At 38.0% G+C, this 14714-nt stretch overlaps 1 protein-coding gene across 3 annotated transcripts in view; it reads left to right on the top strand.

Annotated features, from left to right (window-relative positions):
• SETBP1 (SET binding protein 1) overlaps window positions 1-10985 on the top strand; it is a 174370-nt gene extending 163385 nt beyond the window's left edge. For all 3 annotated transcript variants that reach the window (XM_066602621.1, XM_066602619.1, XM_066602620.1), the window contains 2 exons: window positions 1963-2121; window positions 6976-10985. In XM_066602621.1, coding sequence (XP_066458718.1) covers window positions 1963-2121; window positions 6976-7460 — 644 coding nt within the window. In that variant the 3' untranslated portion in view covers window positions 7461-10985. The remainder of the gene's footprint in view (window positions 1-1962; window positions 2122-6975) is intronic.
• The last annotated feature ends 3729 nt before the right edge of the window (window positions 10986-14714 follow it).

Raw genomic sequence — 14714 nt, 5'->3', positions numbered from 1 at the left:
GAGAGAAGAATTTTATGTCTTGCTATGTAAACATTGAGCTTCGAATTATGGATGTGGAGTAGTTGCGTTTTGGATGTCTCCTAAAAGCTACGTTAGCATGGAATCATTATAATTTATACCATGGAGACATTATAGTGGGTTTTATGCTGATTTAATATGTGAAGTGGTGTTCCAATGGCTTTTTATGTGAAGGGTTACCATGTATTCCCATCTGTAAACAGTTGGATAATCACATCTATACGTCATTTGAGGCCGGGAGCCTCATTTCACTGGCTAGTTGAAATTATTAGCAGAGTGTGTCCGTTCTCAGCTAAAATAGTAGGAAGAACGATTAACGGACCCCAATCACCAATTTATGATAGATGCAGAATATAACGCACAAACTGAATAATTTTATGGAGCATTTTTACTGAGTTCTTTTTGAGTATGAAGCCACCTGTAGGTTATCTTGGGGCAAACTTGAACCACCTGGAAACTTAAGGCTCATTTACATGCAAAGACAATCTTTCAAACGATTATGCAAAATGATCGCTAGAACAGTCAATCTTTCAAAGTACTAATGAGCACTAATGCCCATTAGCACTTAATCGGCTTCATTTGCATGTAAATGAGCCTCCAGCAGCTGTTTGAAAATCCCAGCATGTGGTCTAGACTTTGCACTCAGCGGCATTGCCTTCTCACAGGCTGCCGTGGGCTGTCAGCTTAATATAATGTAATCAACTGCTCCCATGGAGAACATAGCATGCGGTCCCTGCTATCTCTCTGGCTGAATGATGAATTTTATGCTCACCTAAAAATCATTGTTCAGCCGAAGAGTGAAAGATGGAAGCATTTACATGCAACGGTTATCGCTCAAAAGCGATCCTTTGAACGAATTTTGAGTGATAATCGTTGCGTGTAAATGGGGCTTTAGATAGAGTGTTTGGACTGTTGAGAGTGTGGAATATATAGGTCAACCACTTTGAGACAACCAAAATTTCTTTAGAAAATGTTGATCTAGAACAGTGTTTCGCAACTATCTAGTCCTCAGGACCCCCCAACAGGATATCCTATAGTAAGAACACGTGGCAATGTCTGAGGCACTGACAATAATTACATCACCTGTGCAGTACTGAGGAAATCCTGAAAATATGACCTGTTGGGTGGTCCTGAGGACTGGAGTAGAGAAATACTGGTTTCGAATCTCAAACAAATTTGTTCTAGATTTGGGTTGGTCTCACTTTTGATAATTGCTACTAGAATAGTGTTCTGTTGCTGCCAATAGCTGTGTTGGGAGGATTACTGTTTCTCTTTGTGGATAGCACCAAGTAGGCCTAACAAAGATTCATAGGCCGTTCAGTGCCCTCTGGTGAATTTTGCATGCAAATGAGATGGCACATTGCCTCTACAGCACCAGCTATTGGAAGGTAGCTCTCCCAAAAGTTAATGTCAAACCTTCTAAGAGACCTTGCAACATGATTAAGAATAGAAGACAACCCAAAGTCTTCTCCATCAGGCAAAGATGCCCATGTATGGGCAGCTGTTTCAGGATTCTTGTCCCTCATCAGTATACAGTTGGTTTCTGGTTGCCTGGGTGAGAGGTCTATGATGTGGGTTAAGAGGAGTACTATTTCTCCTTGTGGAGAGTACCAAATGGGCCTCAGAGACATAGGACATGCAATGCTCCTCTGGGAGATTTGGAATGCAAATGAGTTACTACACAAATCAAAGATCATTTATTATTTGCACAATTATTTTAAAGCTTATTATAATTTGTGGGCAGGGTCTTCTAAACCTCTCAAAAAGCATTGTCTTTCTCCCTCTATCGTTGGATTGTTTTTTTTAACAAATGGATAGATGTCTCCATTGCCTCTTAGATTTTTTTGCATGACTGGTTATTCAAATATTGTTGTCTAGAGAAAAAAGTTCTTGTTCATATTATAACGATAGTGATTTTTTTTTTCATTCTTTAATCTTTTTTAGGTTTAACAAGTGCTCATCAGAAAGCTGATCAGCTGTCTCAGCATAATAAAAATGAAACTACTTCTTCCAACAATATGACCAAAAGGAAGCCAGCAGCAGAATCTGCATCCGTGCCTCCAAATCCCCTTTTAACTTTCTTCTCATTATCCAAGGAGTCAGGTTAGTATGAGTCACAGAAGTGATTTTATTTTTCTTCTTCTTTGAGGGGGAGGGGAATTTGTGTCAAAGTATGCTTACATGCTAGTATTTAAAGCGTACCCATCCTTTCAGCTAACTTTGCAGAACAAGCTGCCTTGTGTGTACATGAGAAATTACACTTTTTGGCAATTATGACTGCATTTTCAACCAGTTTTACCTCCTGCAGGCTTCATCTAATTTTCAGTCTTCCCTGAGCAGGTGGTGGAGACTAACACTATGTCTCTATACATTCCACACACAGGAGAGCAGGATATCTTTCCCTCTCTCTGCAGCAAGCCCTGATAGGTAACAGCATTATGGAATGTAAGACCTTACACAGCAGTACTCAGCAGTGTAGATGTGATTTCAGTAGTTGTAAGACAGTAAATCACTTGCTATAAGCTGCAGTAGCATCATGTCTGTGTGTTTGCCTTCTCTCTTGCAGGCTACATAGCACTCAATGGCACTGTATGCCAATCCAGTGAAACAGACCCAATCAATATAGAGTCTGTATTTACAAGAAACAAGGGTCTGTTTATCACATTACTTAATTCCCTTAAAATCCACGGTTGTATGCCACCAGGACCTGGTGATTTGTCTATTTTAATCTTTTTAAGACTGCTCTTAAGTCAGAGGAAAAAGATCTTTAAAAAAAAGTTCTATATGTCACGGAAAAATAAATTAAATAAAAATAATTTTGATAGCTGAAGAAAAAAATAGGGCAGTAAAACCACCACTTGGATAAAATCTTTAAAAGGTGTCTGGTCTTTGAGAGGCTAAAGCAAATTAGAAGGAAAGGAGACCACTAGTAGCCAACAATCAAGTGATTTTTCAGCACAGAAATGTCATATTAGGTAAAGTAACATTTTTAGTTATATTGGTGCATAAGGACAAATTTGGTAAAAGTGCAGGGCCTATTTAGGCAGTCAATAAGGTACCCCCATTAGTTTGTTTTAAAGGACCTTTTACTTTTTATGACTTTTTACAACTATGTGGCACTACCAAGTGTTGTACCATGCATGTCTGAGTGTCATAGATCTATTCTAAATTAACAGCGCACCACGTGGTCATGCAGGGTGTTGCAAGTAGAATATCAGCATTAATAGCCTTAAGAATTTGATATGAATTATATAAAGTGGCTCCCTGAGGGATTCATATGATTAAATAGATTTTGTGTTTGTCTTTAGAATCCATGTTGAGAGATTTAGCCACAAGCTTCACCTACACCATAGTTGCCATAACCTTGTATTCCTTCTAATGGATGTATTCATATTTTCACTGTCGAGATTATACATGTACAACCTGGACCCCACTGTTGTACGGAACCAAACTTTCAGCACCATAGGAATGTATTGTGCTTCAAGCTCAGTTCTCTAGAGTCCTGATGGATTTTTGTGTTATATCCAAACCATGGACAGTTAAGGTGATTGTATGGGAGCTGGAAAAATATGGCTATTTTCTTCCAGAAATGACTTCACAATTCTGAGTTGTGTGCTGTTGCAGCTCAGCCACAGTAAAGAGAATAGGATTGCATTGCAATACCATATACAACCTGTGGCGAGGTATGGAGCTGATAGAATACAGCTATGCTTTTCCAAGCCTGTAACAGTGTGGTCACTTTATGATCATTTAACTAAATTAATCAACCAGGACACCATAATGATAAATGGAGGGGCAAGTTAAGAATAATTATTTTTTTTTTTAGATATGGCATTGGTTGTCTTTTTATTTATATCAATATGTCTTCTGAATAGTCAAAATCTGTGAAATTCATGCGGTGAATTGGAGAAAAAAATAATCCTGTAAAGACTGCAAATTAAAATTTTGGGTTTATCTGCAGTCCAGATGTCGGGATAATTTGGTGAAATATACAAGAAACTGTTAATGGGTAAATTGGACTGCACTGTGAGTTTCCTGTAATTAATGAAGATCTCTTTGAAAATGTCTTCACTGAAATGAAATCTGCAGTCTGAGCCCAGATGTTGTTCAGAATATTTTTTCCTTCAGAATGCCCTAAGGCGAAACAAACTGATAAACTGCATAATGAGTTTTTACTAAGTAAGACCAAACTTTGCTTTCAACTTTGAATATGTAAGTGGACGCAGTGGTTGTAACGCACGGACGCCGGTAGTTTGGGTTTAGCATATGGAAAGTATATTTTCTAATGCGCTAAACCAGTCATTCAATGACTTTATTTACTTTACAACAGCTGGGACTCAATCTTTTTTGCATTTGTTTGTATGGCATGGAGTCCCTAAACTTTCAGAGCTCTCAGCTGTATATTGCACTGCAAGGAGCCCAAAACCTATTAAGGATCCTTAGACATGAATAGGAAATTTCAATATTCCATTTTATTAAAGTAAATGGAATTTTTTTATGGTACACTTCAAGCAAAAAGTTAATTTCTGCTTTAAATATTTTTGCCGTATGGAATACAGTAGAATATTTTACTGTATGTATATGAACTGCTCATTACCTATTTCTCATGCTTAACTGCATACCCAGTGGCCAGGGATGGTATTACAAATAAAACGTAGGATTTAAAGACAACATGCATCAGTGTCTCGCTCACCTTGCTTGTAAAAATTAATTTCCTCCTAGTATACATGGCAACAGGAAGCAATTGAGGAATATCCATAAGAGAAAAAGGTCTGCACTCCAGTTTGGGGTCAATAAGTGTTTTATTAAGGACAGCAAGTACTTTAAAAATGTGTAGTCCTCAGTGAAATATGTCTAAGGGTCTTTAAAGTACTTTGCTTTTAATCCATTGCTGTCAGCGATAAAGCTCTTACTGTTCATTGAAGCCCAGTCTGGAATATTGGTATTTTTCTCTTAGTGGATTTAAAGGTTCTTTCCGTATGAAATCTGTTCCTGCCCATATGCCCGGCATATGATGTTCCACAGGGATGGATCCCTTGCTTGGCACCCACACAGAACTAATCTGACATGTGATTGTCCACTATGTAATACTGCATTTCCTTCAAAGCTGCTGCTTTCCCTTCACTAAATCTGTTATGTGCTAATGGTGCAGGTTATAGGACTGAGCAGCCGATGGCCAAGTTGGCCATATTCTAGAAGTGGTTTTCTCTGTTGCGAAGTAGAAGTATTAAAGGTGTTTTCCAGTTTACAAAACTAACTTTCAAGTACCCTATTAGGGAGTCTGAACTTTTATACAGGAAGGTCTGCCCACTCTGGACACTGTTCTACACTGTGTATTGATTCTCCATAGTGGTTTCCCTCTGGAGTACCTATATATCCCATTGATTACAATAGCAACTGCGTAATTTTTATATTTTGCCTCTGGTAGCACTGCAGGCGAAATCAACATTTGGCTGCCAGAATCCCCCACAGCTGATGGCTGGGAGTTCTTGGCAGATGGATATACTGTAATCAACTTTACGGAGAACCATCCTAATAAAAAGGGATTGTCTAAAGTGGACAGTTGCTTTAACTCAAGTTATATAATTGAAATTCTGACTTTGTGGCAGTTATGTGCAAAGCGTTACCATAAAAATTTCATTGTGGCTCAATTTGTTCTCTCTGCTGCTGTTTATAGAAGTAATTATAAAATATTTCACTGCTGATATCCACTAGCTTTAAGGCTACTGGTGAACTTCCAGTTCAGTTCCAACTAATGTGGACCAAACAGAACGTTTGACAAGTTCGCTCATCGCCACTCCTGACACATGCCACAGACTTTCCCGCTTTTCTGCCATTTATGTGGATACGTTGCTAAAGGGTCGAATATAACAAGGGGGGTGGAAACAGGCTAAACTAGATGGACATTGTCTTCTTTCAGCCTAACATACATAGTTTAAGGCCGGGCTCACATGGACGGATTCCAATTGCGTAATTGATGGTAGAATGCTGGCATTGTAAAACATGTAAAATGGGTTTATCGCTCACACTCACGGATATGAGTTGCGTATTCTGGGATCGGAGGAAAAATCACAGCATGCTCCATTTTGCTGGAGACTCCACATGGACAACCTCCAATGAAGTCAATAGAGGCCGTCCGACCCGCAGGCCATACACAATTAACATTGCGTATTGGCCGCAGGCACCCACATCATTGCTAAGTGATGGTGTGGGAAATGCAAATATTGGGGGTGAGGGGGGGGGGGGGGACTACAACACCTGACCAACAACTAGGTGCCACAATCATACGCAGTACAGGAAAATCAGGAGGCTTGCTGGCCGGACTCCTAGCCGAATCTGCTGTCTGCCTCCTACATATGGAATCCGGTCCGCCTATGTAAGCCCAGCATAAGATCACTAGTCAAGGTTATTGTAGTTTCATTTTGAAAAATAATTATACAAACTAGGTAAAGTTGATACTTTTTGATAGTTTCAGTAAAGAAAACTGAAGGGTTGGTGCTAGAGATGAGCGAGCATACTCGCTAAGGACAATTGCTCGATCGAGCATTGTCCTTAGCGAGTATCTCCCCGCTCGGCAGAGAAGGTTCGGGTGCCGGCGCGGGTGACAGGTGAGTTGCGGCAGTGAGCAGGCGGGAGCCCTCCATTCCTCCCTGCTCTCCTTTGCCGCTCCCTGCCTGCCGCCGGAAGCTGAACCTTTTCTCTCGAGCGGGCAGGTACTTGCTAAGGGCAATGCTCGCTCGAGTAATTGCCCTTAGCGAGCATGCTCACTCATCACTAGTTGGTGCGTAACACCAAAGAAATAATCCCTATAACACGCTCTGCCCCTTAGGCCTTGCAATAAGCCTAATACACTATCCGTTTTGCCCTAGAGTGTCCCTTAAAATGCAATCGTTAATTTTAGTTTTGTTGATCCTACTCATAATGTAATATCTATCTCTTTGTTTTTTGTCTTTACAGCCAATGCCTCACTCCGAAATCGTTGCAAGAGAAGTGAGATTGAAGTGATTCAGGGCGAAGTGAGGAAAATGTGCAACTACAACAAAATTTTATCCACCAAAAAGAATATGGATCATGTGAACAAAATCCTAAAGGCCAAGAGATTACAGAGACAATCCAAGACAGGCAATAACTTTGTGAAGAAGAGAAGAGGTCGCCCAAGAAAGCAACCAGTCTTGTTTGATGAGGACTCTAGAGACCAAATGCCTGTTCTGGAGAAATGTGTGGACCTCCCCAACAAGCGAGGTCAAAAGTTACATTCACAGGAACCAGTGGGGAACAAACAAGACACAGTCATGGACACCATTGAAGCAGTCATACACATGGCAAGAGAAACTCAAAATTCTCGAGTGCCAAGAAACGGAAAGAGGAAATTGATAGATGAGGAGGTGGTGAAGACAAAAAGGCACAGAAAGAAGCGAGGGGAATCGGAAAATAACCCCTGAGATCACTACAGACTTATGTTTAAATTGATAATCAGGCTTGACAATTGATGTAAAGGGTAGAACCCCCCTCAAATGGCTGCAGCAAATTTTTTGGTTTTGCCCCTTACCCCCATCCCCACCCAACTTAACAAACTTTACAAATCATTGCTTTGTACTACAGGTAATGTGCAAATCTCATGGCACTAGACTTTGTAAGTGTGAAGAGGAGAGACTGTCTTGGCTATTCAGATTATATACCTTTTTATTTTCAGGGTAGTGATATACTTATCCCCATTCTGGAATCAAACAGAAGGTTCGGAAAAATTTCTCTTTCAATACAAGAGATCTCTAATAGAAGATGTGGCCAGTATACATGGAAAGGTGCGGATGGGAGTAGGGGGAAATGCCAACAGAATGGTAAAAAATTTTGGGGGGTAAAATGGTAAAGTCCCACATATTCTCAACACCATAGTGTAATTTAGCAAATGAATGTCTAATTTTTATCTTTACCATGGTTATCTACACTATATCTGTAGGTACAGTTCCCTGCCATGGCTCCACCCTTTTATTACTTAAGGGTGAGTTCACTACGGCATATTTTAATGAGCCTGTAATGACTTGAGACTGGCTAAGCACCACAGGAAATGTTGTTTATTTTCCTTTTTCTCTCAAACCTGGATGTAGTTTAATACACCTGAAAGGCTGCTCTGTTATATACAATCTTTTTGAAGATACCTGGTCATTCAATAACTTTACTTTCCTACATACTTTTTGGAGACTGCAGAACCCCCACTTATTAGTTACCCCTTTATTGCACCTTAACAAAGCATGGAAGTGTCCTACCCAACAGGTGCAGTGTATTGCCAACTTAACGTGAAAAAAAAGTAGTACATTTTTTTTATTTTAAGCAATTACCGCAAAAGGCTGTATAACTTGGCAGCTATTAGAATAATAGACCTATTGATAGTTGTTACAGTGGAGCAAGTGTTCTTATCTCAAAACTATAGGATATCATAACTGCAATTGTTCACTCTTTAAGCCACATTGGGAAGGAGAAACCCCAACTGTGGTTGCCTTAATAAAGTTTTTTTTTCTGTTGTACATAATGTAATTATACCATTTTTCAGTCTGCATGATTGCAAACTATCTGTGACTTAAAGTCTGTCTATTGGTCCGTTGGCTATTAATTTAAAGTTCAAATCTGAAACGTAGCAAGTGATTTTTAAGGCCCAAGAAGACAAAAACACCAAAACAAGAACAATCATCCAGATTATGACTCTTAACCCAAATATGATGGAATTCAATCTGGAATAGATGGAAGCAGACACCTACGGTTGAACACTGTACAGTTAGTAATAAACCTATGGCTCTGCAACTTTTGTGGAGTCCCAGCATGCCTGGTCAACCACAAACTACTTTATTCTAAACCGTTTTTCCAAAGTAGACTCTTAGAACCACTAGTTTGTTCTATAAACAAAGTTTTATGATTCTTGCATCCGTTAAAAATAAAACCATTGCACTTAATTTAATTTTTTTTTCTTTTTGTCGTGGTTTCATTCAGACCTATTTATAGATTACCCATAATTCAACTATTGAAATCAGTCTAGTGCTTATAAATATAGAATTCTAGAATTTAGAAATTTCAAAAGAATTTACAGAATTCGATTATTTTTTTTTTTTTTTATTTTTTTTTTTTTTTGCGCTAAGCCGAAAATACTGCCAGATTTATAGTTTTGAAGATGTGGTGAAACAATAGATGAACTGAAAACACTTGTCTATAATAGAAATATAATCCATCTATAATTGTTGAGTCATAATATCAATCAGGAGTGAGATCGTTACTTGACATCTGAAGACTTCTTCATTGAAGTATCAAGGAATGATCCACTTCACTTACATCTTGGATTCCTTACAGACGGTGATATACTTTCTTGGGCCATCTTGAAAGCCATAAACAACAATAATGTACAGGAGCCCTCAGGGCCACAGAGATTATCTAGTATTTAATAAATCATGGCATGACCAGTTCCATAGTGAATATTTTTGAGAAAATAGATGTTTCCACTTGTGATGCAGGTGGCTTCTCGATCTCAGGTGCAAGATTGACTATTTAGATATTCAAAAATTTGATTCCACCAACTTTAAATCATCCATGTAACTTTTAATTTTCTTCAGGGCCAATTTTGGTTACTACATATGCACTACAGAGGCCCCATAATTGCTCATATAGCTTTTCTTTTAGGATGTAACTTTTTTTAGATGTTTTTTTTTTTACCGACCTGTGTTAGCATGTAGACTTTTTCACACATTTTTGCTTCAGAGTTTTTAATATATGCCGGTAACCCATTGCAGAGTCTAAGGAATGTTTTTTTTGCTAACTGTATATAATAAGCATGCTAATGAGTTAAATAGGTTCAAACAGTGTTATTGCATTTAGGGTTTTGCTTAATAGAAATGGAAAATTTAGGATTGCGATCAATTAACTGGCTGGATAACCATGATATCAAGAAGAGGATGTTCTCAACTGTACAGCTCATATATTTAGCATCTACATCTCACGTTGTGACAAAATGGGCTCTTGAGTTTTGCTACATACGTATTCAGTGCAGATCTTTTTCATTGTAATGTTGCATGTCCCTGAACGAAAAATTCTAAATTTTAATTTTGGTGTAATCAAATATTTAGTTTTTGTTTTTTTTTCTAATTTTTGCCATCGGTAGCTTAACTCAGTCTCAGCAGTCTATTGATCCCAAGTTTTACCCATTTAAATAAAATGCAATTCCCAGTTCAATTCAAAAGCACATCTCCGCCCCTCCTTAGTTTAAGAATTCCCATATATGTCTATATTTACACTACATGGAAAAAGGAAGATGTTATATCGATACGTGAATGAGCTGCCAATTTATCAACGTCGGGGGTGTTAAGTTTCAGTCCCACGTTGCTCTTTTTGTTTTTCTAAGCTATTTCTTAAGTAATGCACATGAAATGTTATATATGTATATATTTAAGGAAAAAAAAAAAAGAACGGGGCACAAAATTGTTTTACAAGTCGTGCTGGCTAATTTTTAGTTTGTATTCATAAGTGGTTTTTAAAAGCCTTTTTTAAAGTGTACTTGCATGTTCTACTTTGATTGTATGTAAACATATTTTAGAGCAAAAAAAAATTGTATTTGTATTTTATTGAATATAGAGGCAAGAAGAAACTTGTACATTGTTTGAAATGTTCTTTTTGTAACAGTTTTTATTCATGAAGCATTTTTGTACATTTAAAAGCAAAAAAGGAAAAAAAAAACAACAAAACAAAATGAATATGAAATTGCTGTTATATGATGCATAGGTACATCAGGCATGCTTTCTTGTCATGCTACGTCATGATCCTAGATGTTGGTTTTTAAACTTTTTTTTTTTCTAAAAGAAAGCTCAGTTTTTTCGCTACCAAATCAGGTTAGCAGTATAGAGCACTTAACTAAAACGAAAAACAAAAAAAAATAATCCTATTCATATGTTATTCATTGTGTGAAATTAAATGAATTCAATTCAGACTAATTTACATTGTGGATTCTTTGATTTTTATTTGACAGGATTGATTTTTGTTTAATGGTTTTTGCAATCTGGTATTTCATGTTCAAGTTTTGTTCATATTTCAAGTTTTTGTTTTTTTTTGGTAATTTTTGATGCAATTTATTGAGTCAAAGAGAACTAGATGTCTCTTCATTATACTTCCCATTCTGTTTATATCCACTTTTATCTTTGGCTCAAGAAGCAAAAAGTACCACAAAAATTTCCGCCTAAAAAAAAAAAAGTGAAACTAACAAAAAAGGATAGAAATCTCTTTCACTGTCAATGGCCCTTTCAACATTTTTTTTTCTTCCTGCGTGTCTTGCAAGTTAGGATTTATGAGTTGTCAGGAAGTTGACTTAAGCTGCCCATACACTTCAAATGTAATGTATATAGAAGAGATGGGACCTCAGGTAAAACTTAAATGGGCCCCCATTATGGAGTCCAGTTTTGCCACGCAGGACATTATGGGCCATTGTTTTCTGTTACATGCTTTTTAAACTACCCCTTTGTTTGTTAACAATGCAGTTCCTCTTTAGAGGAAGGTTCTGTATATGGTATTTCTACTAAGTAGGTAAAGTCCCCTGGTGCAGGCATCGAGTCATGACTTACTCCTAGGGTGACATCACATTGTGATGTTTTCTTGGCAGACTGTTTTTGCAAGGTGATTTGCCATTGCCTTCCCCAGTCATCTTTTCCCTCCCAGCAAACTGGGTACTCATTTTACTGACTTTGGAAGAATGGAAGGCTGAGTCGACCTTGAACTGGCTACATGAACCACGTGGAAATGAAACCCACAACCTTCAGGTCATGAGCAAGAGCTTAGGACTGCATTTCTGCTGCCTTACCACTCTGTACCACATGGGGCCTTAAGTAGAAAAAAGGATTGTGCAACCACAGCTAGGCTCCCTCTGTTGAAAGCCATTGCATGTTCTGCCTTTATAGTATGTACACCTTTTGCATTTAAGAAAGTTTATGATGGTTATTCCTACTGACTACACCATAAATATGCATGCCTAGCATTTGTTCATTTATTTCAATGGTAAGCAATATCTGAAAGTGTCTAATCACCCAGAAATGAACAAAAGATCCGATATGATGATTGACCCTTCTTTTTCCTGACATATGACATCATGGAATAGTCTGGGACCAATGGATTGGAACAACTTTAATCTAATGTGTGTGTTCAGCTTTAGACTTCCAAAGTATGTTGAAAAGAATTTTTCATCGGCAATAATAAACTTGAGAGGAAAAAAATTCTTCTAATGTATAAAACATGCCCTCAGAAACAGATTTTTAACTTCAGTAGTCAAGGCTTGTTTAATATTAAGGATTTTGCTTTTTGACTGCACACAATTACCCTGATTCCCTAGGAATAAAAATCCTTAAAAGATCGAAAGAACATGAATCCATATATCTTCAATGTTTACATTTCAGAGATATTAGGATAACTAGGTCCAATCCAGTGATTTCAACCCCCCCCCCCCCCCCCCCAAGTTACATCTAAAATAAATTACTTGGCAGCTCACTGTTAGCCATTTGGCCATAATATTTTGTTTCCTTAATGCTAGATTCCAGATGCCACAGTCCAGACTAAAAATGTATAGGGACTACCAATAATTGAGAAGCCTTTTAGCCTTCTCTTTATCCTACCTGGAATTAAATAAAAATTCCAACACAACATTGCCAATCAGATTAAAATACAAAAACTTCAAAACCTGACTTCTCCTAGTAAGTCTATAATATCTTGCCAATCTTTAGATGAAGGTCCTTTAGTTCAGTGGCATTGAATTCCAGTCCAAGTTATCAAATGGTCATATTTTCAGGATGTCTTTTCGACAAGTGAGCTGCAGAGGTATCAACTTTTTACCTCGGCTTGAATTTTATTAAGGACTCCATAAATCTTATGCTAAAAAAATCTACATTCTAGTGCCATCTAGTAAAAAAAAAATAAGTGTAGGAGTAAGTTTATACCATCCTATAAAAAAACGGTTATACCTTTTTTATATAACTTTTTTTTAACACGAGAGCCTATAGGCATCCGATTGATATCCATTGGAGGCATCCATCACAAGTATACATTTTTATTTTTACATGACTGCCTTAGTCATCTTCTACCACTCATCTCAGATGCCAACAGAAAGGTAGTACAAGTGTTCTCTAATGCTTATACTCAAATCAAGATCCATTGGGGCTACTTTAGAACTGGAGCAACACTGTTGCTCTTATTTTATAGTTGTGTCCAGAATAAGGATTCCAGCAGCTACAATGTCTAGAAGTCTAGATAAAAAGAAAGGTGTTTTTATCCCCTCTTCTGACGTGTCTGCCACAGGATCTACCATTCAGTTCAGTGGTTACAAGCGTAGGATAGCAATGTCTTTGTTCAATTGTTAATAAGATATACCTCAAACTTAATTTTTCATTCTTTACTTGGATGTAAAGATGGAAGTTCTGCATAGAAGTTAAAAAGACAGACCCCTGGAAAAGGGTCTACTACAACTTCAAAAACTTGGTGCATAGGTAAAGGCTTTTTGTTCATTAGACCAGACTACCTCCACTTGACTTCCAGAGTTCCAAGAGGATTTTCACATGAAGATGGGCATGGGACTTTTCTAACTATGAAGTCTGTATTGCTCAAGTCCAAACGTAAGGAATGGATCGAAAAAGGTTTTCATAGGCTTCATCGAGAGAAGCGATGTTGTTTTGGAAAATAGCTCTATATATGTATGCAATCTTCTCACATACTTCTAAATTGACTTCTGGTTGGTGTGCTTTGGACAGTTTGTTTTCATTGAAAAGGTTCCCAGATAAGGTGATCTCACAGTGTGTCTTCTGGGGGGACCCCCAACAATTAGGTTTCCCAGCAGATATCCATCAATAAAGGTTCACATGGGCATATGTTTGCTATGTAATGAACATGTATTTAAGTATGTAACATGCAGTAGGCAGCAAATATCCATGTAACATGCGTATTTACTGCATATTTTAAACACCCATAGCTTATAATGGGCATATTACAAACCAAATAGAATAATACAGCTTTTTTGCCTACCTGCAATATGCAAGTCTAAATGGCCCCATGTAAATCAGTTACATTTTAGGATTCTGCATTACGTTCATAAAACAAATGCTGATGTGAGTGAGCCCTAAGTCTTCAGTTCCTGTGTAACAGTAATTCTGGTGAAGTCAATGGGCCATGTGTGTAAAGTTACTTTTATATGAGGCAATTATCACCCAAAGCATTGCTGGAAACAGCAAAATCGGGCACTAGTCGTCCTATGTGCACACAACCACCGGGGCACTGAGCCAGAAATCGCTCACCTGTCGGAGTTGCTTGGTTTTTTCTTAGTTCCCCTAAAAACGAACCCACTATTGGACCATGTAAACAGGCAGTTCATTTTTGAATGACTGCCTGTTTGTAGTGAATGGAAGGGGGTCTGCCCCAGCCTCTATTTTCTGATTGACTATAGCTCCTGTGGGAAAATACATGAGTGATAGTCTATAGGATGCCTGTTGGGCGCTTATGTGCCTGCCAGTCATCCTATATAAATGTATTATAAGGCAAAGATATGTTGAAGCCTGATTCCAGATGAGGTCTGACTAAGGAAGAGTAGAGGGGGATAATTACCTCACGTGATCTACAACCAAAGAGTCTAGATCATCTGAGGTATTTATCACCCTCTACTCTTCCTTAGTCAGGCCTCATCTGGAATACTG

Source organism: Eleutherodactylus coqui, chromosome 5, assembly GCF_035609145.1.
Source record: "Eleutherodactylus coqui strain aEleCoq1 chromosome 5, aEleCoq1.hap1, whole genome shotgun sequence".
NCBI lineage: Eukaryota > Metazoa > Chordata > Amphibia > Anura > Eleutherodactylidae > Eleutherodactylus > Eleutherodactylus coqui.
The sequence above is the reverse complement of the archived record's forward strand: the minus strand, read 5'-3'. Positions and strand labels throughout refer to the sequence as shown.